The 9085-nt window shown below is 45.0% G+C and overlaps 1 protein-coding gene across 1 annotated transcript in view; it reads right to left on the bottom strand.

Annotated features, from left to right (window-relative positions):
- Positions 1–1591, bottom strand: part of Dgat2l6 (diacylglycerol O-acyltransferase 2 like 6) — a 22002-nt gene extending 20411 nt beyond the window's left edge. Inside the window, exon 1 of the mRNA XM_021188686.1 lies at positions 1414–1591. Within this exon, the coding sequence (XP_021044345.1) occupies positions 1414–1498 (85 nt within the window). The 5' untranslated portion in view covers positions 1499–1591. The remainder of the gene's footprint in view (positions 1–1413) is intronic.
- Positions 1592–9085: the final 7494 nt, after the last annotated feature.

The raw sequence follows: 9085 nt of genomic DNA, 5'->3' as shown, positions 1-9085 counted from the left end.
ACTTTGTAGACCAGGCTGGCCTCGAACTCAGAAATCCGCCTGCCTCTGCCTCCCAAGTGCTGGGATTAAAGGCGTGCACCACCACGTCCGGCACTGCCTTTTCTTTAAAAAGATATTCATCTATTATCATCATTATTATTTGTGTATGGATGTGATGTGTGCGGTGTGAATGGGCACATGTGTCATGTAGAGTTCGGAAGACATCCTGAAGGAGTCATTGCCTTCAGCCATGGGCTCTGGGAATTGAAGTCAGGCTTGGTCAGTAAGAGCTTTAACCTGCTGAGAAAAATCTCGCCAGGTTTAATTTCTTTTTCTTGACACAGCTAAAGTTAGATAGACATGATTTGCTTTTAATGAAGCATAGGAAGCTTGCATCTTCTGAGGGCTATGGTTCCCCTCTGGCAGTCTGATCAAGTGTACAAAACCCCTCTTTGAATAACATCATTAAGGGCATCGATCCACTACTCTACATACAAAGGCGGGTCGCTATATTAAAATGCAGCTATGTCATGCCTCACATCCCTCATATGATACAGTAGCATAAGTGTTTCTCACTCTGCTCCTTACGAAGCTAGCTTTAACAGCGGTTCTAGTAACTACTGGAATTTTGAAGTCATCTTCAGCTTAGGCAGTTTTTGAGATGACTTTAATAAACAACTCAAATGAATGAAATGCAAATCTCTGCCCTGTCTGCTACTGACAAAACCTCAGCTGCTGCCATCAACATCCAAAGCTTGTCACCTACATTCATCATCAAAGGAACACCTACACCACAACTAAAGAAGAATGACAAGAAAGCCACATTTCTGCCCACTAAAACTGAAAGTCCCCAAGCTGCCCCCTAATTCCTAGTCAACAAGCCTCGGGTTGAGAACCTCTGCCCTAGCTGTGACTTGGTACCACCTAGGTCCTACACATCTTATCACCCAACAAGGTACCATTTCTCCTCACCCAGCTTGCCTCTCTCTAGTTGATTTCCCAGGAAAGCCTTGGCTTCTGGCTTCATTTGGGAGCCTGTTAAGCCCAACACTGATCACTGAGTCTGCTGAACAATAGCTAGCTTTTCCTGAAAATTCTATTGTCACTCATATAGCCTGCAGATTTTAACCAAAAAAGTTTTTTTTATAACATTCTTATAGTAGGAAAATCACCTTAGAACTTTCTAGTAACACCAGTATGACAAGGAACCACCACTCTGGCCCATACTTAAACATGATTCTTTTCAGATAATTTGTAGAGAAGAACTCCTGAGACAGGTAATATTTACAGCAGAGCAGCTAGAACCTCACTCCTGGTCCTAGGGATCCAGTCCACCCCTGGACGGGTGGAGGGACCCAAGCAGCTGCTGGAACCTCATGTGGGATTGCCTGACCTCTTTCTGGATCTGTTCCCTGGTCCATGAGGTTTACTCACCTAAAAGTACATAAACTGGAATCCACTGCAAGACAGAGAGTGTTCGGAGGCCTTCCTGCAGATCTAGACAGGAGAAAAAGGCCATGGTCTAGTACTTCACTGTTGCAAGGAGCCCAACCAGAAGCTCCAAGCCGTTCAGATGGAGCGGATGGCAGGCTCTTCGCTCTTATCTCTTCTCATTAGGACTGCTTACCTGCTGAGCTTTTATCAGGCCCGACTGAACCTTTCCTCCAGTTTTCTGGCTCCACCCCAACTTCCTACACACATAAGGTTGCATATTAGACTATCTAATATGTGTCCTTTCTGTACATGCAGCGGTAATTTTGATGAGGCCCCAGAGGCTGTGAGTAGCTTTAGCTGTTGGGTGGTCTCTAATTAATGCAAAAGAAAAGAATGGCTTTGTTCACCTTACCTAGAAGTTCTGCAAAGCTGAATGGTACTTGCTTCAGAAATGAGAACGAGGTGCCACATTTGCTTCTGCTCCAGTGGCCACTCTGGCTCCTTCAGCGCAATAGAGTTCCTGTTCAGCGTGCATACTGGACTTTTCCAATTCCTCTTTGTGCCTCTGTTCCCAGGGTTTCTAGATCAGTAGCCAGACACCATATGGCAAAGCAGGACAAACACTGCTTGAAGCTCCAGCTCCACCACACTCTTTCCTCCCTGCAATGACTATTCCTCTTTGAAATTAATCCATTTCTCCTCCACTATTTGAAAACTAATGTTGGAAGGCAGTATAGTGGGGTCAGAACATAGACTTCAGAGCAGGACAATAGGAGTTTTGATCTAAGCCTTGACACTTGTGACTCCTCATGTTATGGTTTATCCACCTATAAGATGGAGATAGTGAGAGTGCCTGCTTCAGGCTTATCTTGAGGATTATATGAGTGACTGAGCATCACTTGCTCAGCACAAGACTTGGCGTATATACTAGCCAACACAGAAATGTTTCCTGCTGTTATTGTTTCTTTCATTCAGTTAATGGCTACGGACCATCTATTTATTTCTGGTTATGGCTCATGCTTCTTGTCTACCAGCCTTTGCAAAATTCAAGATCATACCAAGGTCCAGACCTCAGAATTTATTTTTTCCAGTTATTATCTATTGAATAATACTGTTTGTAAATGACTGTTGTTATGAATTGATAATTCAGTGGGGAAAATGACAGACACAATTTCTGACTTTAACAAACTTAGGGGTTAACAGAAGAGATGGACTTTTTCTTTTTTCTTTTCTCTGTTAGCCTTGGCTGTCCTGGAACTCCCTCCTTGACCATGCTGGCTTCAAACTCAGAGATCTACCCACCTTTGCCTTCTGAGTTCTGGGATTAAGGGTACGTGTCACAACTGCCTAGCTGTGATTTAAAAAATAATGTCTATATACTTAGACTTGGAAAAGATCAATATTCCCTGCATAAGGCCTTGAGAATTGAAGGAAGAGCTCTTTTTGCCTCTTTAGAGTTGAGCTTTGGGAAGCTTCCTACTAATCTCATGAGTGTTTTAACTGTCAACTGGAGCCCTTTCTTTTCTTACTCCTGAGCTAGCTAGGGCTCTCAAGTTGCATCTTGGAGCTTTATGGCCACATAGAGGGAAGACCATGTCCATTGAGGATTTTCAGGGGGAGGGGACAGAGGTAAGGGAGGGAAGCCTGGCTCTTTCAGAAACAGCAGATGGGGAGGGACCTGCAGAGGCCATGCAAGACCAGCCCCCCCCAGGTGAACTCTGAGGCTCTTACTGAGCAGGTCACTGCTCCTTTCCATTTTTAGATGTGTACTTAGAAAAAGTCTCGAGGTAACCAATTGGTTGTCCAATGTCAAAAGGTCAGCCCCGAAAACATACACATGAGAAGCATCATATGGACAGAGCAGGCTATATTTAGGGAAAAAAATATATGTAACAACAAATAATGGAAAATGAGGCCATGGATTTGAAAGACTGAAAGAGAGAGGAGGGGTATATGAGATTTGGAGGGAGGAAAGGGAGAAATGTTATTATAATCTCAAAAATAAAAGAAAGAAAAAAGTTAAAATATGCTGGATAAAGCGATTATGGATACACTTCCAAAGTCTTAGTTTTTTCATTTGGTAGAAGATGTTTAGCAGACAGAGTTGGGTGTGTTGACACGTGCATATAATGCCAAAACTTGGGAGGTAAAGGCAGGAGAACCAGGAGGTCAAGATGATCCTTGACTACAGAGTGATTTTTGAGGCCAGTATGGCATTCATAAGACCTTGTCTCAAAAAACAAAACCAAAAAACCCCAAACAACTAAATAGGAAAGATTCCTCCTTTTCATTTGGAAAGCCCCTCACATGGTGTGTGGCACCCAGAACTGTTCCATGGCACTGGACTTCAGCTGTGAGGGAACAGTGGGGGATCTACTAGACTTCAGGGTGAAGAGCACGATCTCTTAGGGTGTGAAGACACCATAATACAAAAATACAGCACTCTGCAGCTACGCAGGGAATAGTTGCCTCTGAAAGAAGCTTTTAGGCTTAGGGGGCGAGAGAAGCCTGGAAGGTGATTACTCGGAACTGCTCCTCGAAAGTCTCTTTGTGTCTGAGGCTGCTGGGTCTAGACTGTAGGCGCAGGCATGCTGGTTGGACAAGGGATCCGAAAGGGTCCAGGACACCCCAAATGGGGCTTTTAGGATCCCTGGGACCATGGGTCACTGGGTCACTTAGAACAGGCCAGCACACTAGCTCCCAGTGCCTGGTTTAGGCAAGGGTGAATAAGCATTCCTATTGTATGGTACCGAGTGGTTGTCCAGGATCAAGAGCTTTCTGGACTAATCTGCTCTGACCTGGGGCAAAAGAGAACAATGAGTCTTTCCAGCTTATCATTGTTTTCTGCGCTTCAGGAGCTTGCTGCTCACAGATCTTCACACGACCTTTGGAGGGATTGCTACCAGTGATTATTTTTATAAAATGAAAACCAAAGCAAGCAAATAGCAGCGGCAGTGGCAGCAGTGGCGGCAGCGGTACAGACTGCTCTTTACATCCACGTTCAATGAATTCCAGGCTAGCCTGGCCTAGCTAATGAGTTCCTGCTGCAAAGGAAATTAAGAGGCTACAAACAAAACAAAGGAAGAAAGACACATTGATGGCCTATTTCAAACCTTCAAAGATGCCGTTGTCTCAGAGAGCCTGGGTCTGGTCCCCTTTTTCCACTCTTTTTTGTTCTCCTCCGGCCTCATTTCCAGCCATGCTTAGTGATTAATGCCTGTAATCTCAGCAGTCAGAAAGCTGAGGCAGGAGGATCACTTCGAGGTCTAGAGCATCCTGGATGACATAAGGAGACTCTGTCTTTTTTTTTTTTTTTTTTTTAAAAAAAAAAGGGGTTCATTTTCCTTCAATTTTGAAAAGTCCATACCACGTATACCCTCAATCGGCCCCAAGTTAGGCCTCTCTTTGTCCACGGCAGTCTTGGACCAGCCTGGCTCAAATCCATCTTTCCAGGTTCAGTGAAAATGTTACTCCCGAGCCCCTGAGCTCTCTGAGTACCCAAGACACAGTCTATATACTTTTGGGAGAGCCAGGTTCTAGTAGACAGTAAGTTTTCAGCATGTGTGCTTTGAGTAGCCAGTGTGCTTATGGGACTCAGAAGGGGGCACTCAATGGAAAATGTTCCTTTCACTCCTACCCTGTAGTGCCCTGCCGTCCTTCCGTTTTCAGTGTGACTTTATCTGGATTTAAGCAAATCAGGCCACTTACTCGGTTAACTGAATAAAATTTTAAAAAGCACTAAAATCCTACAAGCAATTCAAATGCTCAAAATCTGGGGCTGGCCACATAAGTGAGGCTATGCTAACATTATGGTCAGTAGGCCAATAAAGTTACTTCAAGGCACACTGCTGCATTATTTACTACGCTTCCAAAGAGGAGGTACAGTGAGCTTCATTTGGTGGGAAATCAGTCTCCTCAGAAATGCTCCATTAGTCTGCCAGCTATGGCAATGACTGCCCCTTTAAGGCACAGAAATTCTGAGTTTTCTTTTATGCAAAGTTGTTTGAATATGAAAAGAATGAGGCTGGATTCTTGTGAATCTCCCTGATGAAGCAGTGTGATTCAGGATAGGACTCATTCACTCCCTGATCCATTCAGCAAATGTCTGAATACTTGCTCTCTCGGTAGGGAGAAGCCAGAAACAATGGCGAGTTTTTAAGGATGAGCACAAGTCGGTTATGGGAGACACAAGAAGCCCTGATGAAGAGAGGGCTGGGGATGGTTGAGTTCATTTCAAGGCTGTCAAGTTTTAGTTCTGTTTGCATATCAGGAGGAGTGGCATTGCACATGACAGGAGACAGGCCTGGAGTTTAGGTGGAAAAGTCAGGGCAGGTAACAGCCCCAAGGCGAAGATGACCTGGGGACAAAGGCCAGGCTGAAACAGGAAGAGATAGACAAATAAATAAGAGGGGGCATTAAATAAAGCTGGCAAAGAAGTGTCAAGAATATTTCTCAATTCCTTGGAGGCAGGGCAGGGAGCCAGGGCCGGGAGCCAGGGCCTAGGGCAGCAGATGTTCAATCTCCCCTTCTTCCTTTTTAAGACGCATGTCCTCATGGCCTGTGTGTGCTGTTGTTGTTCTGGAAGGCCTAGTGGATGAAGGGAGTTTTGACTGGCTAACCAAATATTCAGGAGTCCCAGAGTGAGATGTCGTCACAGAAAGTTTGCAGGCTTTCCCTTAAATATCAGCCAGGATTGAACACAGAGCAGGTTTGGCAGAAGGAGCAAGGGCCAGGACTATTTTCCTGTGGGTTGAGGTAGAGGAGGTGGTGGTGTGGTTGTGTGTGTGAAAGGATGTGTAGGAATTTCCCAGTCAGCAGATCTCAGATGTGTCCCTGAAAGGCTCGAAAAACTAAAACGGGTAGATTTGCTGCTCAAAACATGAACAGAGAGCAGTTTGCTACCAGGATATATGCTGTCTTTATATTGCTGGGTGCTGGGTGCTTTGGGGAGATGGAGCACAGCCCACTGGACGCTGCTTTGGAGTCAGCTCATCTGGAATCCAGGCTCATTAGGTAGAGCCAAGTGATCCATGGACACTCATTTATCTGAGCCTCAATTTTGTCTTCAACATACCCAAGCTTTGGTAATATGTACCTTGGGTAGTTATAAGGATTAGAACTGCTCTGTGCAAAGCTCCTAGTTTATAGTAGGAGCTTACTATACAGTAGCTATTAGCATTATTGCTATTACCACATTGGTGTGGTACTGACCCAAGACACTGCTCAGTTTTACTGTCATTGAGAGATTTGTTAAAAGTTGGGACAGAGTCTGAAAGCCAATTCTTTGTTCATTATCCTTTTCCATATATCTGTCAAAGGCAACTTAGAGCTATATATGTGAAGCTCCGTTCTCAGATTCTACTACCTAGAATCTTTTCCTTTGACTGTTAGTTTGGTACACAGACACACAAATCATGTCATAAACATGCCAAAAACCTTTTGGCTGCTGCTGATCTGCAGAAGATAGATTGAGAAAACATTGAAGCAACGAGGCATCATCTCATTCCATCTATATACATTTCCTAGCATAACTCTACAAGATCTAAACTCCCCCTTTAAAAACCACACAACGAGCCGGGCAGTGGTGGCACACACCTTTAATCTCAGCACTTGGGAGGCAGAGGCAGGTGGATTTCTGAGTTCAAGGCCAGCCTGGTCTACAGAGTGAGTTTGAGGCCAGCCTAGTCTACAGAGTGAGTTCCAGGACAGCCAGGGCTATACAGAGAAACCCTGTCTTGAAAAAAACCAAACCAACCAACCAAACAAAACCCCTTAACCTAGCCTGATGGCGTGTGCCCACAGTTCTAGCCCTCTGGAGGCTGAGGCAAGGAGAGTCATTTTAGCCTGGGGATTTGAGAGCAGCTTAGGCAACAGTGAACCCTAGTCTTTAAAAAAAGGATCATAGCACAAACTGAACAATTCCTTGTATCGCAAAACCTCAGGGTTGCTTGACTGTAGCTTGGCTCAGTGGGTAGAAAGGAATGCGGGGAAGCAGTGTGCAGGTGCTGGTGAGTGCTGTTTTGCAAGGAGAACTCGGTAACAATGCTATTGCTGTAGGATGACCCACTGGGATGGGTAGCAAGTGCCAATTGTGCCTATGGGCCAACCCAAGGCCAAAAGGAAGTGGAGGAGGCTCTTTTGGAATTCAGATGACAGAGAACTGATTTTAGTTTCAAAAGTTCCTCCTTTTTAAGTTGCTTTAAGTGACAAAAATGAACAGTTTGCTCCAGGTAACAGAATCCTAAGAACTGAAACTAACCCAGAACACTATCTGAGGTTGTAAATCATTTCTTTTACTCCCTCCTCTGTCTTTCTCAAGAGGATGATGAGAGGTACAAAATTAGAAAGGACACCAGGATGGAATGCCCTGGAAAGAAAACCAGCTTGCGATATTGGCAATGACGGCACCCATGTGGAAACCCAAGGCTACCCAGTACTGATACTAATACCAATAGGAAAAGATAAAAGCGGCCCCTCCTTGTTCCCTCTCTTCCTTTCCCTTTACTTTCCCACTTCATCTTCCTTTTAGTACCCTTTTGTTTATCTTTTGACAGTTTTATGTAGCCTAGGCTGTCTTCAACCAGCTATGTAGCTAAGGCTAACCTTGAATTCCTGATCCCCCTGCCTCCACTTCCGAGTGCTGGCATCATTCTTGTGTACACTTGTGTGACTTTCCTTTTCCAGTCAGAGCTCATTACATAATCCAGGCTGGCTTTGAACCTGAAACCCTCCTCCATGTTGGGAGTATAGGTGTGCACAGTGCATTGGGCCACCATTTACAGATCTAACTGCCCTCTCTGTGAAAGCCACAGTGGGCAAATGCTCACACTCACTTTACCCATTTCAATGCTTTGCTTAGCGGTGTGACAGAGATTAAGTCATGGATTCATCTTTCAGACACAGTTTCCTCCACTGGAGAATGAAGATATATCTTGCTCGACAGGATGTGAGAATAAAGGAAAACAAACAAACAAGCCCCCCACCCCAGAAAAGCAGCATATTACAGAAATGCAGGCACACTTATACATGCCCATGATGAGCAGAACAGAGAAGCAGTATTATTGTCAAGAGCAGAGAGAAGCCCTGGGTCCTGGAATTCACTCAAAGCAGCTGCCTCCGAGACCCTGGAAAGCCTGGCTCTTGTGGGAGTAGAGAGGTGGTGCTTTTTTGGTTTCTGAGCAGTGAGCCATCAGGCATATAGTGCTGAGGAGAATGGAGGAAGATGGGTTGCTTACCACCTCCCTCTGGCTTTAGCTGAGGGAGTAGAGGCGGGAAACTGGCAGAAGCCTTTCTTTGCTGAGTCAACTGAGCAGTTTTTCGTCTGGAGTTTTAAGGATGCTCCCACCAAGAAGCAGCCTTGGATATGTGACTAAAAGGCTAAGGAACTGAGAGGTGCAGGGTGGGCTTGGGAAAACAACTCTGCTTGGTCCAACCCACTCTGTAGCACAAGGACAGTATTTCTGCTTCTGCCAAGGCCTTGGTGTTAATAAATAGCGGGGAAAGCGCCTCATAGTTAAGGCCTATTACTTGCCAATATCCTTTCTCTTCCTTTTTTTCAATTTTTTATTAGATATTTTCTTCATTTACATTTCAAATGCTATCCCAAAAGTCCCCTATACCCTCCCCCCACCCTGCTCCCCTACCCACTCACTCCCACTTCTTGGCCCTGGCA

Source organism: Mus pahari, chromosome X (assembly GCF_900095145.1).
Source record: "Mus pahari chromosome X, PAHARI_EIJ_v1.1, whole genome shotgun sequence".
NCBI lineage: Eukaryota > Metazoa > Chordata > Mammalia > Rodentia > Muridae > Mus > Mus pahari.
This window is presented reverse-complemented; position numbering and strand designations above follow the sequence as displayed.